Consider the following 26,690-nt stretch of genomic DNA (forward strand, 5'->3'; position numbering starts at 1 on the left):
AATAGTATTTTGGACGGATGGGTCACTAGAGCCGGCAGGTTGTGTGTTGCTTGCTTGAGTTGTTTGATAGTTAAATTCAAAAGGCATATCATGTGCGGAGGCATAATAAGGTGGAGATTGGGTGCTTTGCCATGGTTGGAATGTCCCTTGTTGATCTAATCCGGTGGGAAAACCGGTAGAAAACCCGGGGTGGGTGGTGGCCATTGTAGGGATTTGCATAGTAGGGATTTGCATTGTAGGGGGGGGCATAGAAGAGCCTTCCAATGGTCGTTTAGATTTGGCTTTTTTAGAGGAGGATTGGTTCGGGTTTGATGCCATGATTAATTAAGATTATTAACTAATAAATAATAATTAACAACAATATTAACAATTATAACAAATTAACAATTATAAGTTTATAACACTAACAAAGTAACAAATTATAACAATTAACAAGTATAAGTAAGTTTTTTTTCTTAATTATTACTTAATTAGTAAGTTAATAAATTTTCAAAAATAATTATAATAATAGTAGATTATCTAAATCAATGAGATCCCAGGTAGGTTATGGTTAGGATCGACGTTGTCCAGAGCCCAAATCCCGCCTTAGACAGATTTCAACAATCCAAATAACCCACAATTAAAATAGAAATTAGTTTTTATGTAATTAAGTAGTTCCAAGTATACAATAATAATAATAATAATAATAATAATAATAATAATAATAATAATAATAATAATAATAATAATAATAATAATAATAATAATAACAACAATAATAATAACAATAACAATAACAAATTAAAATAAAGTTGAGTTAGATCTTACAACGACGCTTCAACGCTTTCCCAAATTTATAATTTCTCGAATTTATAATTTCCCGAAATTATAATTTCCCGAATGTAAATATAACAAAGTATTTTTTTTTTTTTTTGGTAGTAGACTAATAATATTAAAAATGTAAAATTTATAAGAGAATAAGAGATTAAGAAATATTAAGAGATTATAATTTATAAATTATAATATATGAGAATAATGAGATTATGAGAATAAGAGAGTAAGAGAATGAGATGAGAAGTTGAGTTGTGGAAAGAATTGGAAGTTTAGGGTGGTATTTATAGGTGAAAATATAGCCGTTTATAGCCGTTTATGGCCGTTTATGGCCGTTTATGGCCGTTGGAGGGAAAACACAACCAGCCTTATAGCCGTTAGCCCGCGGGCCGTGCCTGCGGGCCGTGCCTGCGGGCCGTGCCTGCGGGCCGTGCCTGCGGGCCGTGCCTGCGGGCCGTGCCTGCGGGCTATTGGCCGGGCTCGTGCCGTGCCGGGCTGTTTTTTGGTTTTTTTTAACCGCAGCCCGCACGAGGCACGAGGGGCGTGCCATCGTGCCGGGCCGGGCCTGCCGGCGGGCCGTGCCGTGCCGGGCCATCCTCGTGCCGTGCCCGGGCCGCCCGCGTGCTGACCCGGCCCACGCCCAGCTTTATTTATAACTTTATTTTAACTAGACTTAGGATTAATATGAATTTATGTTTCAGGTCATTTGAGATTAATTTATAAACATCAATCAAATTTCAAAATATAAATATAAAGACTTGGGATTTGTTTGGTTTTATGTTTTGTATGGATTTATGTTTTGTATGGATTTGTAAATATAACTTGAGCTTTTTTTTTTTTTTTTTTAAGAAATAGGTAAGAATATAAGATAGGAAGTTACTAAACCGACACCTTTGGAGGGAGGGCTCACAAGCAAAATTTGGGAGTTCTAATTGATTTGTATAAAACATGATTATTTAATATACTTTTTTTTTAGTATTAAGTTGGGAATTTATCGACAATTCACGAGTAAATCGGTGTAATAAATGTTTATTTATTGCCTATTCTTTCCACTTTTAGCTTTTTATATGCAACCCTTAGGGCTGCAAATATCTTTTTCCTTTATTTATTTATTCCAAATACAAGTTTTATTTTTTTTATTTTTTTTAAGAGAAATATTCAATCATAAAATTTATCATTGGAGTGATAGTTACAACTTTGCATTAACATTGTAGTCAGTGAATAATCATGTACTCTAGTAGCAATTTTATTAATCATATCTTAATTTAGATTTAGACTATGTTCAAATATTTGTTTGCGTCTACTTATCTCTATAAAATTAAAAACTTATGTAAATTTTATATATGAAAAAAAACATATTACAAATTAATAACATCTCATTTGATTAAAAAAAATAGCATCTCATTTGATAATTTTCTATCTTTTAGATAAAGTCACCTAAGCAAAACTATTCAAAAAGGAACTTGTTCACAATATTTTTCTAAGGTAGATTTTTCTCAGAAAGTGCGCAAGCACAATATAGCAAGTTTTATCCCCCCGGGGACAAAAGCTGGAAGGAACGCGCGCCAAATGCTTTTTTTGGAAATCCCAAAAACCACCAAAACCAGTCCCCATTTTAAGATTACCAACCTTCCTTGCCAGTAGAAATCCGATAGGCTGCACAGTGATTAGAGTGGTTTCGCTTACTCCTCAATTACCGACAACCCCCCAGTCAAGCCCCACTAAGGTCCTACGATGATCATAGTTTAGCGATGCTGCACCCAGTCTTTCCTTCTCTGTCTCGCGGGCGTTTCTCATGGTGGTGGTGCATCGACCACTGCCTTGCTGTTCCCCACCCTGTAGCTGCGACCTTTGCTTCTTACCGCCTTAAGCGATAGTCGTGGCAGTTTCTTTCTAGTCCCTTTGCTGGTGATGGTTTTCCCTCTTTCATATTACTGCTTGAGTTGTTCTATTTTCTGAGTTCTTTTGACCCAAAAAAATAATAATAATAAGAAAAATTAATGTTTTGTCCATCTCTGTGATGATTAATATGATTTTGATACCAAGAACCATTTTCATCTTGTTTTTGTTGTGAGCAGAGGTTCGTTGGTGGAAGTTTTAGTCAACCCCCTTTTTTCTTTTTTGAAGTTTGTTATGGATTGCCAAAATTGATTAGTGCTCTTATGCACACATACTTGAACGGTAATTTTGATGAAAGTATTATCAACTTTGCTACTAATAATTGCCCCCCGAAATATCCTGAATCAAGTTAAGGCCTTAAAGGAGGGCAATATCCTTTTCAAGAAAGGTGAAGTTGTTCGTGCTGGGGCTAAGTATGACAGAGGGTTGAAATTATTGTGTTTTGTACTACCGAGAAATGAAGATGATTGTGTCCTTCTATGAACCTTTGTCATGTCCCTTGAGTTAAACCTTGCAGCTTGTCATTATGCTTGATGGAAGCAACACTAAAGCCTTTTACAGAAGAGCTTTAGCCGAGATCAAGCTCAATCAACTTGAAAAGGCTCATAAAGACCTTGGCAAAGTAGCCAAGGCTGAGCCTAACAATCAGGATATCCTCCGTGAGATGGAAACGTTGGAGGGGCTAAGAAGCAAAGCTAGCAAGCTCAAGGGCAAGGGTACCGAGGATTTCGATTTGTGCCATGCCATTCTCAACAAAAAGGGGAAAGATCAGCTAGCCTTCTATCAATCTAGAATCTAACATGATGCCTAATAGAGATTCTTAGAGTGGTGTTACGAAATTAACCACCATGGATGCTGTTAGTGAGATGATGGTAGAGCCTTAAGGGGGGATGATGAGGCCATCAGTCCCCTTAACATTCAGGATTCTGTACAGGATAAGGACAAGGGATCAGGGAGAACCCATATCTTCTTTAACAAATTGAGAGTTAATTAGTCCCTTAAGATTTCCGCTTTGTCTTATTCGGATCTCAGTCAAGGGAAAACCTTGAGTTTCTTCACGAGTGAAAGAAAAGACCAAAGCTCACAAGGCTAAGGACTTCAAAGTTCTCGTAACCTTGCTCATGCCCAATAAGTTGGTGGGTTCGGAAAAGAGGAATCGCGCCAGGAAGAGCCAAGAGAAAAAGGCCAAGTGATTTCTGGTCAACCATATTGTTGTGCTTCCCAAGACCAGCACCGTTGTCGTGAAAAAGTTAGATGATCATATATCTACTTGCCTAATCTCTAGCAGTAATAAAGGTTCAAGTATCGAGGAGGGGAGTGAGGAATCTGCGAGATTTTTAACTAGCACTGACATCGCTAAACTGGAATATGTAGGTTTTAATGATGAAGACCCCATGAATTTTGAGCCCAGGTGCAGTCTTTTCCACCACTCTTCACGTTTTCTTCCTCATCGAAAAGCTTGGAAGGCCAAACAGGTCAAGGGTGAAGAACAAGAGAGGTAAAAGATAATAGAGGATTTGTTTTTGCAGGCTCAAGAAACACAAGGGGTCAAGTGTGGAACAACTTATGGCGATGTGTCTCCTCAACTCTCTTATTTGCATTATCACGCAGTCCACTATGTTTGTACCCCCTATCTCCTTTTTAGCACTTGTATTAATATGGTTACAAGAGTCAAATGGTCAAATTGTAGATTGAGTCAGTTGGAAGCTAGCCTCTTTTTTGAGCCGATGTCAATAAATAAAAATTATCCCCCCAACCCCCACCCAAAAAAAAAAAGGAAAGCAACAAGCACTATTTTTAACAATGGGCTCAAGGTCAACTAAGCAACCTTAATAATATACTCGTACGAATTATGATGTAAGAGTCTAAGACTACATAAATAATTCTTGTAATATTTCCTTTGAATAAAGAATATCCTACTCCCTAAAATCTAATTTTCATGTAAAATTTAATTTCCATTGACATGTTTATCATTTTTGTTCGAGTATGGAGGATAAATTGTATCAAAAATAATTCTTGACAACATATATCGCACTTCATGCAAACTCCCAATAGCCAATGACTCATAGTTAATCTTAGTCCCATGCTTTGGCGCGAATCCATTTTCCCTTCCCTTTGTAACACAACTTATAATCCTCTCTGTCCGCAATTGCAGTGACAGTGAAACGAAAACCTGTAAAAATTAAGAAAAGAAAGCAGATTAGCAAAATTTAGCCACCCTACCAACAAACAACTATAGTGATGATTTTAGTACATCAAGCAATAAACTTACCAAATCTGAAAATGGTGCCTGTGGATACTTCGCCATAGCTTGAGAAACAATATTCTCATCAGTCATCTGATACAATGCTGCTTTAACAGCAACAGCAAGATCTTTGACATCATTTTCCAAATTCTCACCCATATTTTGATTTTGGTCTTCAAGTAATTCACGGAAACCTGAAGCATGTGGTCGAGTGATGCTCTTAGCAATGTTAATCGCTTCAGGTAAAGAGCCACCATTGTGGACAGCTAGACAGAAAGCAGCAATAACCAAAGGATCCCGTGGTTGGTCAGCCAATGCTTTGTGAAATGCTAATAAGCATACCCTGTAATGTGATGCAAACAATCAGAAATCGAAAGGCTTGAGTCTGATGGATGGATGTATTAAATATTAATAAACCTATATACATAAGGATCATGGGCTCCATAAAAGTAAAAAATTCAGTCAGGACTTGCATCAAAACAAAAACAATTAAATATAATCCCCAAGTAAAATGCTACTCCCTTTGTCTGATGAATTCTGTAAAATTCGTGATGCATCAGGTTAATGGGGAGGGGCATTCTAGATTTCTAGGTAGTGCCATATGACTAGTATTTTGAGGAGGAAGATAACTGAGTTCAATTCAAGGTTATTTTTTGTAATCAAAAGTGACTCTCTTCATCCCATAATATCCAAATTGGCACGGAGATCAAGAAAAGTGAAAAATGGAGAGAAAAAGTGGGCAAGTGAGTGTGAGGACCAAGCATAGAGAAGATGCAGAGGAAAAGCCTACTAAACAAAGTATGTATATGGAATATCTCAAAAAGGAATATGCATAGATTAGTAAAGGACAGGGAGTTTAGAAAATTACTCAATAGTCAATACACAGTTTATGGGAGGGAGTATACGCAAACAGAAGAAAACAACTACAACCAACATCCAAAATAGATTTGTGCTGATGGTGTGGTACGAGAAAGCCCTTACTAGCAACACCCAGTACTGAGGTATGGATTTTGCTGAATGACTTTTTGGGAGACCCAACAGTTTCCAAAACCATAAATGTGGAGAAGCAGTCAAACACTATATATTGTTAAGCCACATCATCCAGATGACACAATTGCCAAAATAACTATAAAGCTAGATATACACAAGTTTTTTTATTTTTTATTTTTTTGCACTTATCTATAATTTGGCAAGGCAATATATTTGAAGAAAAAGCATTCATATGCTGAACAATGACTGATGAACTGCAAAAGGGATCCAATTGTCGTTCAAAAACTTGTTTACATGAATATGATACAGAAACAAAATCTACTACACAAATGTAAATCCAAAAATTGATTGAAACTCCCTTTGTCCCTTTTTTATTGTCCCATATAGCAAAGTTCACTTTTCTCAAGAAACAAAGCAATAATTGTGAACATGAGGTTACAAGTGGGGTTAATGTGTGTGAGAATATTTACCAAATAGAGTAATGGGATGCGACTTGCGAGTGAGAATATTTACCAAATAGAGTAATGGAGCAATCTCAAAAGGATACCCAAAAAGTAATACGGGGCAAACAAAAAGGGTCCTAGGGAGTAGGAACTAGAAGTACTCAAATCCAAGTCACCTGATACTTTAACATACAACATTTTCAGCTATAATAACAACCTATAAGCAGCAACATCAAATACTGATTGGTCCATGCAATAGCAATCAACCAAAGCTACAATTATCTAGGCAGGTGAAATTTCTTACCACAAGCTGCTATGGCATGGACGATCTGGTGCTAGGAGTTTATCCAGACTTGAAAACAAAGACTGCAGACAAGTCAAACACAATATAAGCATGTAGCACACAGTTGGCTAGAATAGAATGACTGAAACTTAGTGGTGGAATACTATGAATTATTAGTGACCAAAAGTACAAAATGAAGAGATTAAGGACTGAAACGAGAGATTGAGGGACGAAGAAGTAAGATAAAGGAAGAACAATTAAAGATATAACTGAATTAGTGCTAACCAAGGTGCAAATCACCAATTACAGCCTTGCCAATCTTTCGAGAGGAATGACACTCTCCCAAAACTAAAACAATCACTGATCAAAATATTCAACATGATTATCTCTCTCTAGCTACCTCTATTATAGAGAGCATTTACCTAACAAACAAACTAACTTCTCCTTCAAGCTACTAAAATTTAATATCGTTGGAATATGACTAGAAATTCAGTCAAGGTTTGGCATAAAAGCTAAGGGATGAATTACTTGTGTTAAGCAAGGAAGAATTAAATGGGTCAACTTCAGTGGGCATATTTCTCAAACTATTTTGAATTTTGACATCATTAAAGTTGGATGTGAATCATGCTTCTCACAATAGATTCGGCTTCTTCATACAGCAGATACTATTTGGAGGGCAGTCAATCAATATGTTGCCCACGACCATGAATGATAAATTGCAGACGACATTGAACGTACTACAAAATGATCATAGTGATCCAGAAGCCAATCAAAGAAAGAGGAACCTGAGAGCTAATTTTAATCAGGTACATAAACATTACAGTAAACTAAGCAGCTGCCCCTCAAAAAAAAAAAAACAGCTAACTTGCCACAAACTGACATCTTAAAGCTGCCAAGCATCTTCAATTACACAGACAGCTTAACACTAAAACATAACCTTATGTTCAGTTGCCAACCAGCATTTATTAACTACCAGGACTTTATGCATCTAAGCCATAGCGATAGGAGAGTGTAAGATCACTAAGATGGTAAGTTACTATTTGGTTTAGAAACAATGTGAGAGAGACGGAATCAGTGAATCACAGAAGTACAATGAAAACTGAGAGAGTTAACAAGGGGCCTTCAAAGCGGCTACAAATATTTTGTAATCACATGCATAATATAAGGCTTTTTTTGCAGACAATGCCATATATTCAGCTGCATTTTTATTACACTTATAACACTAAACACAAACTAGGGAAAGAATGAAAGGTTTTTTAATTGTAGAAGAAGGCAAAAATTTTCTCTTACCAGAAGCAAGTTAGACCTTTTGTCTCTCCTTCGAAAACCCTGTGAAACAAAATATGCTGCCTGCAGGCAAAAAGTAACAATCATGTATAAGAAATAAAATATGGACACAGTAAGAAGTCAGGCAATTGTCCTAACATGAAACAAATATAAAGATATCATACCTGTAAAGGTAAAAGTATCTCTAGAAGGCCATACTTCCATAGTAACCTTAAAGAAGCTTCAGCAGACCCATAAGCCAGCATATAATTCAACTCCATAAGGATCCTTCCCTGCAGCATTCTGTGAGACTCTATGTGTGAAAAGCAAGAGAGACAATTCATAAAAAGAAGTAAAGGTATAGATACCTTGTCAAGCCTTAGCAACGAGTAAGATAATTCTTTCAAAGAAAGTGCGAGTTCTTTAGTAAATTTAAACTCTAGGCGTGCTGCAATTCTAAAAGCGCGTAAAATTCGAGCTGCAAAATCAGAATTTATCTGTAAGATGATGTACCAGACGAAGATGTAATGGTATTGGTATCCCAGATTATAGGGATATAAAGTTCCAAATCTATTACATGGTCGATTTTCAAACTTTCAACATGGGAGTTATATCAAAGACAGAACAATGAGAGAAAATTATTATGCTTACCACAATCTTCCGTGAAAGAAGAAAATGCCGGGATTACTGTCCGCACCTACATGACCACAAAAAATAAGCATTTGATAACCACAATGGGTGAGAGCAACAAGAGAGAGAAACAAACCCTAGATTTTTTAATATCTTCAATTCCACCGATATAGTCATATACTAGCTTTGAGTAAGGATCAAACATCAGCCTGCAAATATCACCAAGGAAAATAGGGTGGGAAAGTTTCACAAATAACTAACTTCGGAGAATGGATTGATCAGAGAGGCAAATGACAATAGTAAGATTATAATAGGATCATTGGAATTCAACCAGATTAGCTAAGCCAGAACATGCAATCTGAAATATCTGAGTTACAAAAGTCATGTAAATACCCGTTAATCGTAAAGTCCCGCTGAATACAATTTCTCCAGCGAATATAATCGTGCTCATCACATCCTCGAGGCCTTCTGAAATGATGATTGGAATTCTTCCTTGGCTTCTTTGCAACAGTGCTAAAGCTTGACACCTGTTCTGACAACAAAATGCCTCAAGTTGGAACATTGAGATGTTGACAGAGAAAAGTTGCCAACTGAAGCAAACTGACATAAAAATAACTCTCACTCTCCGATCTTTTTTTTTTTCCTTTCAATTTAGGGATGTCACTCTAATTTCATGCAGTCAGGATTGCAAACCTCAATAATAGAATCCGCTACATGCACATGACAAATAGGAAATCGCCTTCCAACTATTTCACACCGAGGAAAGCTTCGAACAACCTGAAAGTAATACAGAAACAGTAATATCAGAGGCCACCATAGTCATGTACATCTTAATTAAGGATATGTACAGGCCATTAACTGACCATAGAACCAAATAAAAGATCACTTTGGCAAGAGTTCAGCTGCTTTCTCCCCATGGAAAGCAAATGGGCTTCCTTATCCAAACATAAAACACTCATTTTATAGTAGTATAGTGTTCTTATATCCAAGTTAGGAAGTTCAATTCAAAACACAATAACACATCCTTATCCTAACATAAACATCCCTCACACCATTGCACCATCTTATCAATCCATACGATATCACACAATAGTATTCTTTAATCCAAGTAACGAACGTTCAATTCAAAATACTGCCTTATCCTAACATAACATCCCTCATTCCACTTCACCAAAGACTTGGGCCGTTTGAATGTCTTAATAGAACAAACATAGATGAAAAGGAGTGACGAGAAAGTTGGGTTGGCAATAGACAAACCTCCTTGAGCTCAGCTGAAGTGATGATGTCAAAATCCTTGGGAATTCTCTTCAAGATGAGGTCGCGCACGCACCCTCCAACAAGGTAAACCTGGTATCCTGTGAGATAAGTTTACGAAAACAGAAAAGCCACTCTAAGTCATAAATTGCAGACATACAGGTATACAAAGAGAAAATTGATCCTACAAAACATATTTATTGAAAGGAATTGTATGATAGTTTTAAAAAAGTAAAGAGAAAGACAAACCCTTGTTCTTGAGGGCTTTAAGAACATATTTAGTATGTTTATCAATCATGGAATTAGTGATGCCAAGTTGTTTGGAACTCAACGTCTTCCACTCTCGAGTTTTACATTGAATACCACCAACTTCATTAACTATACCTTCAAAACCAAAAACTCAATAAAAAACAACAACAACAACAACAAATCAAGCAACAAGAAATCAAATTTAAGCAGAATAAAAACCTGGTGAATTAGGGGTAGGTTTAGGAAGGGTTGGATGAACATCATCTGCTTTGGGAGATTCAATAGCAGAAACAAAAGTAATGCGAGGAAACTGCAAAGCCCCAGAAAACCCAAATCAAAATTGAATCAAATGAGCGTGGAAATGAAAGTAAAAGAGAGAAAATTGAAAGAAAAAAAGCAAAATTGGAAGATTAGTTTACCTTGGCAACACAACAGATGAAAGGAGGACAAATTGCAAAGGGTCGTTTACTGTAACCCAAACCAATTCCTATTGCAGCTGCCATTGCCATTTTCAGATTTTTCACATCACAATTCTTCCCCTTTCTTCTGAATTTGAAAGTTTTGCAGGTTTAATTGTTGATTTTGCAATTTTCACTTCATTTTCTGGGCGGCATCAAGGCTTCCAGAGTAGCAGGTTTTCTCATCCTTCCGTAAGATTCTTGGTTTTGGGAGGGGTATTTTTAGCATTTGGGCCTATGCTTGTTTTGGTCAATTGGTTACCTTTCAGGCCTTTGACATCTAAACAAAACACTATACTACTAGTTCTGTTTGGACAAATAACCACTACATGGTCTATGTCGTCTAGGTATTTTTGAATAGGTAAAAAGAATCGTCCTATTTAAGCAAAATCCTGCATGAATGAGTTCAATTAAAGTGAACGGGCTAGCTCCCTTGGAGTGGGAAGAAGAGAGAGATCACCAACTATATTGGCTTAGCTTAAAGTTGTTTGCAAAGGACTATCAGTATATGGGATAGAAAAATTCTTGCACGTAATCCTTCTTCTACAAAGTATTTGGTAAAAAATAATGATTTCTTATAACAACTAACACTAGTAAATCATAATAAAGTAAAAAAGTTATATAATCGGTATATAATGTCTTGTTCTTGTTATTTGGTGTTTACCAAGCTTAAAAAAAAAAGTTTGAATCTACGAGCTTCATTGATCTTGAGTGAATGTGACAAACTGACAACCAACTCTAATATCACAATATCACTTAGTGTAAAGAGGAGCAAAACCCCCTATAACAAAGTCAATTAGTACTTATAGAATTTCGTTTTGGATCATTAATTTATTATTAGTAATTAGTAATTAGTAATTTTTCCTTAATATATACTCTGCGTTATTACTACATATAGATATGAAGGTAAAGTTTTATTAACATGGCATAACAAAATCAGAAGCAAATGCATCCATGATAAAGTTAGGACCACTACTATGGAGCCGGACTTTAGTGAAGTATTCCAAGGCCAGTTTTCAGTTTTCACCCCCTTCACATATCTTCTCTCCATTCCTAAGAAGCATGCAAAACAATGGTCAACATTAAGTCCTTGAAAACCATATAATCCATATTGACTCAAATGATACATACATACAATACAAAGTATTAGCATATATATAAATAATTTTACTACATACATAGTCCATATAGATATAGATATTGATAAATGATATGGAGTAATAATAACCGTTTGATGTCGGCTTCAGTAGTAATCGAACTCAGAAAGAACAAAACTTAAAATGAGAGTTACATGCAAAGTTGCAGGCCATTTGATAGCAAAACCACGTGGTACAAACATGGGCGCCGACTACTTAAACAACCGATATATGTTAATGTAGATGCTCTTTTGACTATGGTTTTCTGGCTTTAGTAGTACTAGTGTATCGTTTTCATGTTCTGTTATATATGCTAGCTGGTCCCTAACTATCTAACTCATCTTTGAACTCCTCCTTTGTTCTAGAGGATGCAACTAGCATTCAAGTGTCCCCCATCCTCCTACTTTATCCTCTTCCTTTTTCTCCTCTCCATGGAATGTATGCGACATATATGTATATCATTATATCTTCACTAGGTAATCACGCCACATTAAAGGAGAGAGTGTGACCACATATAATTAAGTCTAACACGGTGAAAAGTTTCTTTATAAAATCAATTGACAACAGATAGATAGACAGTCCATTGGACTTGCAATTTATATGTGAGTTATATTTTAAAACCGGACTATACAAGGCAAGGCTTTAAAGGAGCTCTATAAGCCATAGCCTCCCAAAGGCCTAATTGTCCATTAATAAAAGGATAATATGTTAAAACTAGTTGATTTTTTTTATTAGTCTGCCCCCTCAACAATCAAGTCTGGCTTCGCTTCTAATATATAATGTACCACATTGTATGTATAACATACATAGCGTACATAGCCAATTGAATTAAATTTCAATTAATCCAATCCTATTTATTTTACTATATATAATCTTCAAAATCAGTTTCCAAAACCCTAAATGGTAAGAAGTTATGAGAAGAATGCACCACTTAAACGGTGACTACACTACTAGCTAGTGTTGCATAGGAAAATCAGCCGCACATGAAATATCATACAGGGAATGGAGGTTAATTGTGTTCATTCTCCTGGGCATATGCAGTTACAGTTCTGCTCAAAAAAAGCGACCACTCAAGATGCAATATATTTTTTGACAATGACAGCCTTAAATGTACCACTAGGATTATTCATTATTGGTAGTTTTCTAAATTCCCTTTGCTTTAATTTCAGTATTTGTTGTGTTACACTATACTATATTTTTACAGCTCTGTTACATTTCTGCTGTTATATGAAGTACTATATATATACGTGCCTTGTTCATGTAGCACCAAACAAGCTACTCAAATAATATTGAAGTTTAATATAAACTCAAAATGTCAGCTACATGGTACCAGCAACCCTCTTCATTTTTATGTGTGGTGGATGATGGACAACAACATCCTCATCATATCCAGTCTACTCATCATCCTGCTAGCAACTACGATAATGGAGGCTCGTCGTGTACTAGTAACTTGACTGCCATGCCACATAACATGAATCATAATTATTCATGGATTTGTGATAACTTCAGTACTTTTGAGGATTTTTCTCAGTACTATGATAGTCATCATCAGCAATATTATCAGGGCACTGATGTTGATGAGCTAACAGCTGTACCCGAAAATACCAAGTGTAGTACTATCCATCCTGAGGTAACACAAAAACATTGTTAAAACTTTTGTTGTAACATAACCTAGGAAAACCTTTTCTCAATGCAATATTGCAATAATATACATATGTGACTACTATATACGTACTGAATACTCGTATTTGATATTATCTTATAAATGTAGCAGCCTACTATATATATGTACTGAATGGTCATTGCTTGTATATAATATAGGGAACAAGACAGAATACGAAAGGGAGACAGAGAAGTCGAAGGACTGACAAAAAGAAAGACAATGTCTTAGAGAAGAAGAAGAATACAACACAAAACATTAGCAAGAAAGATGAGGAAAAAACAATTTGTGATAATAAGGAGGATGCATCAGGTTGTAAAGATGGTTGTGTGTATGTGAGGGCCAAGAGGGGTCAAGCCATAGACAGTCATAGTCTTGCTGAAAGGGTATGTCTTCGGATTATGTTTTTATTATTATAACTATATTATTATAGTCAACATTAACATTACTTTGAACAAATAATTAAACATTTCTTATGAAATACACTTCCTTTCTTTCAGGTAAGAAGACAAAAAATTAGTGAAAAGATGAAGCTCTTGCAATCTATTGTTCCTGGTTGTGACAAGGTGCGTCGAAATTGATCTGATTAATGTTTTATTTGTTCGTTTCGTTGTTTCAAAACTTAACATTAAGCATTTTTACAGATAGCAGGAAAAATCCCAACACTAGACAACATAATAGAGTATATTCACACATTACAGGATCAAGTCAAGGTAAATACTGACAAAGTCATGCAAAACGAGGAAAACATATTATTCATTGATGTCTTTTAGTACTCCTTTGGTTTTATTCTTTTCTTCCTTTTTCGTTGAATTAACAGAATTTGACCTGATAAATTGTCATTAATTATTCACTCTAATTCTCACATGTATGTGTTTCCATGTAGTCCCTAATGACAGAGATTGCTTTGGTTGATCCCACATTTGATGTCAATTATCTTGCCTTGGAATCGATTGTGACACATCTAGAGGTATGTACTACTCTTATTACTATGTGAGATTACCTCAGTTTTTTATCCTAGTTTACTGACTAGTTGATTACTAAAGGTAAAGCTTTCGACTTAATATTTTTCTCTGTGTTTGTGTGTGTGAATGTGTGACAGAATTCGTATGCTACGACTGATGGTTCAGAATGCACAAGGTTAGCAACTCAATATCAGTCCATCCCTTTGTATGGAAGCAGTGCTCAGGCGGTATCTGCACTTCCCTCATCTTGGCTTGCTCTTCTACAAGACCGGGAATATACAATTTAATTTTATGTATTATTTCTAATTTATTTTAAGAGTAATCAACCCCCCTCATTCACTTATTTTCTATGGAATGGGGGAAGAGGTGGTGCATGTATGTTATATATGTCGTCGGATTGTGGATATAAATAAATGGAATGCTTAATTAAACCAGTCCCCTAATGTCTTTTATACTAGATCATGTATATTATGGACTTAATTATTCAACCTCTTATGTGTTACATATTATAGAACAGTATAATTAATTTAAAAAAGGTTTAAACTTCTAATAGTTGCACCAACAAACTGTATTTGGATTTAACATCTCCATGTATGTAAGGAGGATGTTTAAGTTTTGATCTCTATGACCATTGATGCTATAGAGTTTAGATTGATAGTCTACCACGATTTTATTACAATAACGCTTATAGAACAATTAGTTTTTAGACGGTATCATGTCCATGAAACCTGATCCATTGGCAAATCAGAGAACTCGAAAGTCTGCAATGGGGTAAGCCTTTCAAGTTCACATGAATCTTGGCCATCAGTCAATGTAGCATTGCCATAGGGATACGGCGTGCTTGGTCTCGCTTCCACTTCCATATCATCTACTACAGAAAAGTCTGAAAGATTATCCATGTACATGTAGCTGTTGGAACTGTTTGTGACACCCAAGTTGGAAACCAAGCAACCATTATTATTTTCATTAGTATTAGTGTTAACCAATGACTCTCCAATATTATGTTGTTCGGCTTCCTTTGATGCTCCGATCACCTGCTCATAAGGAATGTTACATATATATAATTGCAATCAATCATTCATACTATGTATTACGAAGTATGATATATTTTGTTCAATAAGTAATCTAGACCAACGAACATACATATCTTCTTCTTTCTTCATCTATGTAAATGCCAATATAGTCCCCTGCTTTCAAATCATGGACTTGAACAAAATGTCCTACAAGATGCAAAATCTTCTCAATGCATACACTTAAACAATAATAATCGAATTTAATTTAATTGTGCATTAAAGTGTCACAATTAAGTAAGATCAGAATACTTCAATTTCGAAATGTTGAAGAAGGCCCTTACGAGTTCCTTCTAGGGAATGGACTTTGGACTTGTTTGTAACACGGTATCTGCTCCATAAAAGGGGATGAAACAAAGTGAATCATATTACTCATTATTCATTATATCATAGTACATGTACAATCCTACATTTTTTTTTTTTGAAGAAACAATCCTACATACATGAACATATCTTTATATACTGTGAAAGGGAAATAAAGCATACTTAAATCTGAAGCACCAAATTCCTTTAGTTTCTGTATCTTCCATATATAGTCGCATACCATGTCTTGAGCTTAAATAAGGCAAATGAGTTTCAGCATCCCTCTGTTTTGGAATCATATAAGACTATATTAGGGAAAAGATATCGATTTTAAGGGTATAAATCATATTTCTGGACCAACAATAGTTATATTTAGAAGGTTTAGCTGACCCTAGGAATGATAATTTTGTTTTTCTTCAAGGCGTCACTGTGTGTAAGCTCCTTGCCAAAGAGGAACCTCAAGGGCCTTGTATTGTTTACCTGTATTTACGTGTATTCATCAAGTTTGTTATGAGTGTAAGGTTCGAAAAAGGGCCTGAAGTTCATAGCATTGACAATAATAAACTGAATGAAACGGCCTTAAGCAACAAAAATGCCCGGCCTTTTTGATTTATTTAACAAATTTGGGACATACTATATTCAATGATTACAAAAATTATACTTGTAAATAGTTTTTGATGTTAGGATTAACTACAATAATTCAAGGTAACAAACATTCTGCACTAGTACTAATTTGTAACATGATGGCTTGCACGCATGGCCTAGGGAGCATAATGCCTTCGCCACGAAAAATGAGAGATAATCCAACATAACATAAGTTGGTTCAATCCAAGTGATAAAAATTAGTTGCATGGATCATTGGTGCATAACCTTGTTCAATCCGGCTAGAAGTTTTTATTTAGGCATGGTAAACATGTGCAAGCACGAGATTGATAAATATAGGAGATCATCGAAATTTTTGTGCTAAACACAAATGTACTCCGTAATCAATAATCAATCTAGGAAAGACTACTGATAAATTTTTATGTGATCAAGAAAGTGTACTACTACCTCCGTTAAATATTAGTTACAACTTTGAAATATTTTATATCTCACAAATATTACCAAATATTTTATATCTCACAGATATTACCCCAAAGTTGCAACTAATATTTAATGGAGATAGTAATTATTAAATTAAGGCCGTATACAGTTAGAAGTAGTGCATGCAGGGAGGAATAAAAGGAGACAGTAAACAAAGAGTTAAGGTGCTTACAATCAGGGGAGCAACAGTATGATAGTATACGGTAGAGGGAATAGGTAAGGATGCATGCCATTCGGATTGACCAACAGGCATCATCAAAGAATTGATGTTGAGAATCTGCTGCTGCTGCTGCTGGCGCGAAATCTGTGATGCACAAGAGCACGTTCCCTCACTACTGATAACATTTTCTGAATTATTATTATTGATTCTTTGAAGCGGAGGCCACACCCAGTCCTTGCTACATGACATGCGCGTTCCACCTAATGCACCACCGTGACCCTGGCCTGATAAATATGGCCTAAAATTCACGGTGTTACCTCTAGAGCAACCAGACACCATGATGAGGAAAAAAAAAAAAAAAAAGTTTAGCCGGCAAAAACTGCCTTTTACAACAACTTAAAAATACGAAGTACAATAGTTGCAAAATAATACTAACAACTATATATATACTCGTATATAAAATTATAACTGATTTTCCAAACTCGAGTTAAAAATTTTTAAAATAAAGGAAAAAGGAAGCATATATATAGGTGTACAAATTTATTTGGGCAAGTTAAAGAGTATATGTATCAGTGTTACTGCATGTACATACACCCCTATCAGATGAACGCTTGTCAATCAGGATCATTAACTCTTGTTAACAAATTTAACAAGGAAGAAATAGAAAAAGAAAAACACAGTATCATTCAAGTGTAACAAATTCAGGAGTTATAGACACATTATTTTTGGGTTGAAGGTTACAATTTTCAGTTTTATATTTGTCTTTTTGTTGATTATTACATCCCTTTTTCTACTTGTATCAGGGTGGATTTGATTACATTAATTAGTAAGTTGTGTGTGATGTTCGTATATTTTGGATTTACCTCTACTCGTGTTTCATCATGCAACCTGTTGTACCTTGCGTGAGCACATAAGCACAAGTTACTTGCATAAAATGTTACATTTTCTCAACCATAATATATCTTAATGTACACTAAACAACAATTGCCAGCTCAATCACTAAGTTAAGGGTATATATGCAAGTTCTCGTGAAGACAAAGCAAATGATAATTTTTTTACTTAAAAAAAAAAAAAAAAAAAAAAAAAAAAAAAAAAAAAAAAACTTTAATCCTGAAATTGCTTGATATCCAATATGATACACAATGGTCAACCTTAATAGTATCTAGGATGCTGAGTAGAATCAACAAAGATTTCTCAGAACTTTAATGTAGACAGCTAAGCATCCAAGTATTGCATGGCTAACTTTCTTACAATTTGTTATATACACCCGGGTGTACCGTACAATTTTTCAACTTCTTCAGAGGTTCATGGCCTTCGGACCGTATTTTCTTACTTTAGTCACTTTTTAGTTTGATGTAAAATTTATTTTCTTTTTATATATTTTTTGGTTTTTAGAGAGTCACAACGGCGAGTGATGTAAATCAATCACTAAATGTTCTAGACTCAGGAGATAAATTCTAACAACCAATTAAGCTATCCGTCACTCTCTATTTATTTTTTTCTTAACTTGATGGACATTTTAATTTCCTCTAATTAAGATATGGAGACAGTTATGTTATGTGTACCTTTCTACTACAGTACTACAAGCTCATTTATAATAGTTGACACGATTCTTTTATCAAGCTTGTCAACGCACAATTTTAACGATTAATATCTTTAATTGTTAACATTATTGTAAAAAAAATAATTAAAAAGTGGATATTAATAAAATTTACTTTTAGACAATTCAAACAAGATCTTACATGACTTTGTTTTAAGTAACTACAAATTACAAAAGTTAGTCAAAATGTAGTTTAATAATTTGTGAATAGTGAAGATCAAAGTGTGTCAACTAAAAAAAATAGAGAAAGTACAAAGTATTAAAAAATACTTTCTACACTTTTTATTAATTGCACCCTTTAGAATTTTTACGCTTGCCAATACAAAACTTTGACTATTATTATCTTTGACTTGCTTTAATAAATTATTGATATTTGAAAAGCATTCCATAAATATAATCAAGACAAATCTAAAACATCCCACACAATTCTTTCAAAAAATAAATAAATAAATAAATAAATAAATAAATAAAACATCCCACACAATTATATTTTTTTTTTTATGTACTACAATACCTCCGTTCTATTTTTGTTTTATAGTCATTCATTACTCATTAGATTAAACTAAGATAACTTTTTCCATCCATTACAACTAATTACAAATTTAAAATTATCATCTATGATCTTGTTTCACTGTCTAATTTTCAAATATCAAATTTTCATAATTAACTTTAGTACACAACTAGGTTAAGTCCCGTGCCATGCACGGTCATAATTAAATTTTACAACAAATAAACAATAAATAATGGTGTTGATTCAACGATAATTTATCCAAAAAAATTATTTGTAACAAAATAACTTGAATTTTAATTAGTTTATACCAATACTAAATACGAAAGGTTATTGAATTGGATTGTATAAATAAATAAATATAGTAATAGAAACTTAGAAGCTATAAGGTTTTATATAAGAAAATTAAAATATTAGCTTAGGTTAGTACCCATATACGAACTCATATACATTTGTCCTTAAATTGTTGACACACTTTGATCGACATAATATGAAAATTTAGTTGAGTTCATTTTACTTTAGGTAATTAGTATTCAATAATCAACTTTTTAAATATATCTTTAGTGAGTAGTAGGGGTTTTTATTTTTTAAATAATCACATAAAAATGTTTAGAATAATTAAATAATTTTCCAATATATGTTGTGTACAAAGTTATTTTGTTCTTATAAATGTTACATATAATTTTAAGATTAATACAAAGTATGCTACCAAAATGATTTTTCTTTTTTTAATTAAAATAAATTTTATTATCAAATGATAAAAGTTGGAGAAAAAAAATTGATATTGATAATATTATAACAATTTGGAAAAGAATATATTCCAATACATTATTTTTAATCAATGTTAGTATTTTTGTAACTAAAAGTTTTCTAGTATATAGAATATATGTTAAAAATTTAATTGAATATAATTGAATTAAATTAAATATGTTGTCAAAAAACTAAAAAGGAAAGGAAAAAAAAGGCGGGAAAATTTTTAACCAGGAAATGACAAGTGTCATTCCTGGTTTTGCCTTTAGTATAGGTTTATTGATTAATGATATAGTTGGTCAAACATATGCATTGGAGACCGCACAAAATACAAGTGAATAGAATAAAAAACGAAGCGAGTATAAAGCAAGTCAATGAAAAATGTGTGAATAGTGAAAAAGGTCAGATGGTAAAAATACGAGGAAGTAATTAAAGTACTGTTAAAAAAAAGAATAACTAAAAGTATTGTTAATTAGAGTTTTCTTAAAGGACAATATAATAGTAATAAATATTTTAAAATTAAAGGATATATAAGATAATTTTATTACAAATTTTCATATAACACCATCTTCAAGTTTTTGTAAATATCAGTGATATTTGGCTAACTGAAAATTTGGTTATTGCTTAGTTTTTAGCAAATTTGCGAGCACAAATTAAAAAAGACTTATATGAACTTATACTAATATATTAAGGGTTTTGCTATACATAGCCCTAAGGGCTATGCATAAGAATCAACAATTTCATATCATTAATTGTATTTTTCTTTTTTCAATGGAATCTTATACGGAGTAGTATTATTAATCTAGAACTAATCCATCCAAAAATTTAATTAATACTTTTCTAGTTTTCTTACCTACACAATTAATTACCATGAAAATGCTTTTTTCCAAAATATTAAAATAAAAAATCAATATCATCATCTTCTAATAAGATACCTTTATTTGATCTATATGAATGAAATATTTTGAACCAATGAAGATTGGCTAGGCATGGAAATAGTACTCCATAGTTTTGTTTGGATGGGAGTACGTAGAAACAAATTAAAAGTTTGAAAAGGAAAAGTAACTAAGTTTAACTTCTAATAAACCAAATCAGGCGACAACAATGTATTAACAATTTTTTTAAAAATTTTTTTTGGTTTATTAAGTGGACAATACTGCAATTTAATATTGTTCAGCTAAGTTTTTTTTTTTTTTTTTTTTTTTTTTTTTTTTTTTTTTTTTTTTTTTAAAAAAAAAAAAAATACAAAAAAATACAAAAAAATTGTTAATACATTGTTGTCGCCTGATTTGGTTTATTAGAAGTTAAACTTAGTTACTTTTCCTTTTCAAACTTTTAATTTGTTTCTACGTACTCCCATCCAAACAAAACTATGGAGTACTATTTCCATGCCTAGCCAATCTTCATTGGTTCAAAATATTTCATTCATATAGATCAAATAAAGGTATCTTATTAGAAGATGATGATATTGATTTTTTATTTTAATATTTTGGAAAAAAGCATTTTCATGGTAATTAATTGTGTAGGTAAGAAAACTAGAAAAGTATTAATTAAATTTTTGGATGGATTAGTTCTAGATTAATAATACTACTCCGTATAAGATTCCATTGAAAAAAGAAAAATACAATTAATGATATGAAATTGTTGATTCTTATGCATAGCCCTTAGGGCTATGTATAGCAAAACCCTTAATATATAAACTAAAATGAATATTAAACCTTTAATGAATGAATGTGGCAATTAATTCATAATTTCATATTAAAAATATATATTAAAAAAAAGTTTATGTTTTTAAAATTGTATTTTTTTTTAGTATATATATTTTAGTCGAGCCTGTTCACGAGCTTTTCGAGACGAACTTTGACTTGCTCGGCTTGGCTCGTAAAGGTTTCAAGCCGAGCTCGAACTCGAGTCGAGCCTCGTCGAACCGAGCTTTGACCGAACCGAGCTCGAATAGTTCATGAATAGCTCAGTCTCATTATCACCCCTAGGCTAGGCATAGATAAAGATTTAAAAAACAAAGTGAAGATCTATATCACTTTATACCTTAATCTCTCCTATGTCGAAGCTTTCTTACTTATTAAATTAATTCTAAGGTTAGAGAATTTTAGATCGACTAATACAAATTCATTTATGTCGGTTCGACTAAATTTGAAGGTTGGAGAAGGATCAAATAATGTGAATCAAGGTTTTGGTCAAAAGGTCTTGCCAAAAATGAGTTGGGATTCAATCATTTGGTCTCTTATTGTAGAAGGAAGGCTCAGTAAATAAAAAAAAAACATTTATTGCGCAATATTTTTTTTCTTTGAATAAGCAATTCCGATAAAAGCCTTAACCAACCTTTTTGTATGACTTGAATTTCTGGATTTTGGTTGAATCTGTAACGAATCTTCAACCACCTATGGTAACGAACTTGCTTCTTACTTATTTGTTATCGTGTGCTTCCAATGGGAATGTAAATCCTAAAAGTTTGAGGAGATTCCAGGTTGTTTGGCAGGATTTGAGTGTTAGTAGGCGCTCATGTAATTTATCTTTACACGAACACGTGTGCATTTCACATGACGTTGTATGCACGTGGAATGCGAGTCATTGATAGTTGGAGGGAAGCCACATTACAAGCCGACATAAATAAATAGCAAATAACATATATTTTTAAATTTAAAAATCATTTTGATTCCACAAATAAAAACATGAATAAAATAAACCAGTTACTAGTCAATTTTATGCATTGTTATTAAAAGAAATAAAGAGTTTTAACAAACATAATCAAGTTTAGTTACAATTGAGTGACCTAACATCTAATGCACCTATAAAAGGAAAAAAAAAAAACGTACATATATCATTAGTATCTGCAAAGGAGGATTCACAATTCATAAATCACACAAGCAAGTTATATTCATTTATATAGTTTCAATATTATAAAAATAAGTTGAATTATGTCATATAATTTATTGTCGTCTTTGAATCAACTTCTTATTGTAATAATTTCTACATCAATTTACCAACCTAATTCAAATCCATAATAAGAATGGATAATTTGATATTACTAGCACAAATACCAGAATTAAACCTTATTTTTTTTGAGCTTTTAGATAGAGCAGACTAGTAGAGCAAATGTTAACAGAACAGAGCAGCTCTTAATAAGGGGCTTAAGTGAAAGTTTTTCTATGAATCCTAAAAATAATTTGGGTATAGTTAAAAGAATAAAAGTGGGCCTAGATAATAAAAACCACCGGGTTCGGGTCAAAATAACGCAATCCAAGTCCTTCTCATCCCAACACTTCACTCACACACTTTCTCTCTCCTCTTCATCTTCCTTCTTTCTCTCTCTTTCTCTCTCCTCTCCTTCGAATCAAGCTTTCATTAATGGCGGCCGAACTACAGCCTCCTGGATTAGGAACCCAACTCACAACCCTTCTTCCCGGAGCATCAGCAGCAGCACCTCAGAATGTCCCACCTTCATCGACCACCGAACCCAACCCCGGCTCAACTCTAGCCCCTAAACGGCACCGGCGACCCAGTGTTCGATTAGGCGACATCGGAGACCAACCCGCCACTCTTCGGACCTCCAGACCATGGCGGCTCAACCCCAACTCGCACCCACATCGAGAACATCATAACCCTAATAAATCCTCCAAGATTCGCCCGTTAACTAATCTTGTTGCCCCCATTAATGGCAATTTCGATTACTCCTCCGCGGAAACCACCGCAACAACCAACAATAACGGGGTAGTTTCTCACCGGAAGTTTCCGAAAGAGTTCAAATCTAAGAGGGCTACTAGTACTAACAGTTCGAAGAGGGTTCGAACCAATTTGAGGGTTGAAGAAGATGATGATGATGAGGAGGAGAGAGAAAATGGAGGAGGTAATAATCATGATTTTAATGAATTTGATGAGGATATTGATGAAGATATTAACAAAAATAATAACAATGGGGAAGAAGGGTTTAGAGATTTCGACCCAGAAATTGATGGGCCTGAAAGCCCAATTAACTCAGGGGATGATGTTGGGGTTAATCTAGATATTTGGCATGCTCATAATCGAAGGTCAATTAGAGCAACTAGGGTTTCAAATTCACAGCAAGAAATGGGGATGGAATCCAATTCCAGAAACAGAGGAAGTGGATTGGAAGAAGGGGTAAGGAAATGGCTGGTGGAATTGGGGTTGGGACGATACGCCCCGGTTTTCGAAATTCATGAGGTTGATGAGGAGGTGTTGCCATACTTGACCCTTGATGATCTTAAAGATATGGGGATAAATGCAGTTGGTTCTAGAAGGAAATTGTATTCTGCCATTCAAAATCTCAGGAAAGGTTTATCTTGACTCTTCAATTTTACTCAATTATATCAACTTTGTTGTTGCTCACTTTCGCTGTTGTAATATTTTCAAGTTTTTCTTCTTTTTTCTTTATAGTAATCCGTTGATAAATAATAATGATGATAGTAATAATGATTTCAATGCAAGAATCTCTTTTTTGGTGCAATTGATGTTTGCAGGGTGGTTGTTATGTCACATTGTTTTAGTATTTGTCTTGCATTGATTGATTGGTAGAAGTTGAGATGGAATGAAGTTCATTCTTATTGTGGAAATTCGCTTACCAGTTTTTGACTTGTCTTTTTTGCTCTCTTTTGGGGATTCACCTTTTTGTTTAAGCATCATTATTCACGAATTATGCGCTTTTGTTGAATCGGGTTATGTAATGCCCACTTGATGTTTGTGAGTTGTGATTAGTGAGCTCATGACAATGTTATATGCTGCATTTTTTTTTTTTGGTGCAATGAGATATTTGGTACTTAATATACTGTAAAATCTTATGTTTTCTGTACAGTTTAGTGACTTCAGTCAAATTCTGAATGATTGTGATGAATGATTTTACCTGTTTATATTGCCTTTGAGTTGAGCACAGAAGTAGGTTATGAAGTGCCGATTTGGTATATGTATAACTCTTATACCCTGTCTTCCTAGAAGATCAAATGCTGCTGCTTGGTGCTGTGCCTTATATGATAAGTTAGTGCAAGACTGCCTATCATCAACAAAACTGTCTTTGAAACACGATATTTGAGTTTCAGTTCTTTGGGCAATGCCTGTATACTTTGAAAAACTGTCTATAGTTATTTGAAACATGATATACTGTCAAATGTGTCATATGCATATGTAATTTGTATGATCAAGTTAATTTTTATTTTAAATTGTGGTTTCTTTTGTTTTCTCTCGGCTATAACATGTGGAAAGAGAAGAATTCAGTTAACTAAGGCTTCCAATTTGATGTTATGCTATCTAATCGTTTCTAAGTTGTATGGTCATTCAAGATGCAACGGGAAAGTAGGTTTACTTTATTTTATTTTATTTTATTTTTAAGTAGGAAAGGAGAAAACTTCTCTCCTATCTGTAATGATTTATACTGAAGATCTTCTTCAAACTTCTATGTGATGCCTTAATTTAGGATAATGTAGCTGCTAGTGTACAATTACTTCTTACCTCTGATAGACCTAGTATAGTTATAAATCTTGAAAATTGTTGCTCATTGTCTTATTAGCGTAATTGATAATATATATATGTCGAAGATCTTCAAACTTCTCTGTGATGCCTTAATTTAGGACAATGAGGCTGCTAGTGGACAATTACCCCTCTGATAGACCTACTGACCTAGTATAGTTATCAATCCTGAAAATTGTTGCTCATTGTCTTATTACCCTAATTGATAAAAGATATATGCTGAAGATCATCTTCAAACTTCTCTGTGATGCCTTAATTTACGAGAATGAGGCTACCTCTTACGTTTGGTAGACCTAGTATAGTTATTAATCCTGATAATTGTTGCTCATTGTCTTCTTAGCTTAAATGATAAAAGATAACAGCATCCTGAAAGTTAAACGCTGTCTATTCTGTTCATATTGTTTTGCATGTTGCCCAAGATGAATCAATGCATCAATGCCTGATGTGATCCTTCTAAAAGGTTATTGTTTCAAAATTGAGCACAAGCTAATTCTATGGGAACCATTTACATCAGTTATCCAATATACTTGTCATTGCAGGTAATTAGTCCCATAATTGTATTGAAATCTTGGCACATGGTTCTTTCAGCTGCCAATAATGGGAGGTGCATGCAATGTTCTATGTTTGTTAGTATTGGTGCATTCCTTTGTGTAAATCATTTGTGCAGGCAATTCACTTCATAATGAACTTGTGCCAATACTTCTGATCAGTTTACAGTTTATTCTACTGATGCCTAATTATGGGCTTATGGCTGTATAGTTGTGTAAAATAGAATAGTATCTAGTTTGTACGATTCACAATTATGTTCTGCCTTATCTTCTTGGTTTTAAAAAGTGCGCCTCGGGCGCGCCTCAGGCCCAGGATCTGGGAAATGGGCTTTAGCTAGTCGAGGCTCAGACACCTACGGAAGGCGCGCGCCTCGTGCGCCTCAATGCGCCTTGGGTAAGGTGCGCCTTTGCGCCTCAAGGAAAATAACTAAGGTTTAAGTTATAATTTGAAGAATGGTGGACATTTTTTTCAAATTCAGACTGCCTTAGGTTTGCATGTATCATTATTTAATTTATAATGAATCTTTTTAATTGGTATCAAGTACAATCAAAGTAAAATCTAATTTGAAATAAATATATAAATACATGCGCCTTGCATACAAAAGGCACGCGCCTTCGCCTTGCGCCTCGCGCCTAGGCTGCAAGGACCATTTGCGCCTTGGTGCGCCTTGCGCCTTTTAAAACTAAGCTTATCTTAGAATCAGTAATACAAAATTTATCCCTGCTGAATGGTTTTCACGTATGTTTTTCTCATCTCTTTCATCATGCACTTCAGAATTGTGCAACTCTTTAGCCATTAACTAACTACACATGCTGAAGCAAGTCTACCTGTGGTGTGATGTTAAGCAGTTGGACAATCAGTTGGCTTTAGGATGATGGTCTCA

At 34.1% G+C, this 26,690-nt stretch overlaps 3 protein-coding genes across 4 annotated transcripts; 2 read left to right on the forward strand and 1 right to left on the reverse strand.

The window, feature by feature from the left end:
* Positions 1-4,524: 4,524 nt before the first annotated feature.
* LOC145581573 (uncharacterized) lies at positions 4,525-10,770 on the reverse strand. 2 transcript variants are annotated; one of them, XM_081638588.1, is made up of 14 exons: positions 10,489-10,770; positions 10,289-10,379; positions 10,070-10,198; positions 9,824-9,921; positions 9,260-9,343; positions 8,960-9,093; positions 8,703-8,775; positions 8,588-8,633; positions 8,305-8,414; positions 8,122-8,229; positions 7,961-8,020; positions 6,692-6,753; positions 4,982-5,297; positions 4,525-4,882 (listed from the first exon to the last, which is right to left on the reverse strand). In XM_081638588.1, the coding sequence occupies exons 1-14, from the start codon at positions 10,576-10,578 to the stop codon at positions 4,658-4,660; spliced, it is 1,626 nt and encodes a 541-aa protein (XP_081494714.1). In that variant the 5' UTR covers positions 10,579-10,770; the 3' UTR covers positions 4,525-4,657. The 2 variants fall into 2 exon arrangements, with proteins under 2 accessions (XP_081494714.1, XP_081494713.1); XM_081638587.1 differs by having other exon boundaries at positions 10,070-10,204; positions 10,489-10,769.
* A 2,205-nt stretch (positions 10,771-12,975) lies between these two features.
* Positions 12,976-14,576, forward strand: LOC145583470 (uncharacterized). The gene is made up of 6 exons (XM_081640702.1): positions 12,976-13,293; positions 13,485-13,709; positions 13,824-13,889; positions 13,968-14,036; positions 14,210-14,293; positions 14,426-14,576. The coding sequence occupies exons 1-6, from the start codon at positions 12,976-12,978 to the stop codon at positions 14,573-14,575; spliced, it is 912 nt and encodes a 303-aa protein (XP_081496828.1). The 3' UTR covers position 14,576.
* An 8,552-nt stretch (positions 14,577-23,128) lies between these two features.
* On the forward strand, positions 23,129-24,085 carry LOC145583471 (uncharacterized). The gene has a single exon (XM_081640703.1). It carries the CDS (start codon positions 23,129-23,131, stop codon positions 24,083-24,085), a length of 957 nt encoding a protein of 318 aa, XP_081496829.1.
* The last annotated feature ends 2,605 nt before the right edge of the window (positions 24,086-26,690 follow it).

The sequence above is a fragment of the Chenopodium album genome, chromosome 15 (genome assembly GCF_948465745.1).
Source record: "Chenopodium album chromosome 15, dcCheAlbu1.1, whole genome shotgun sequence".
NCBI classification, from domain to species: Eukaryota; Viridiplantae; Streptophyta; class Magnoliopsida; order Caryophyllales; family Amaranthaceae; genus Chenopodium; species Chenopodium album.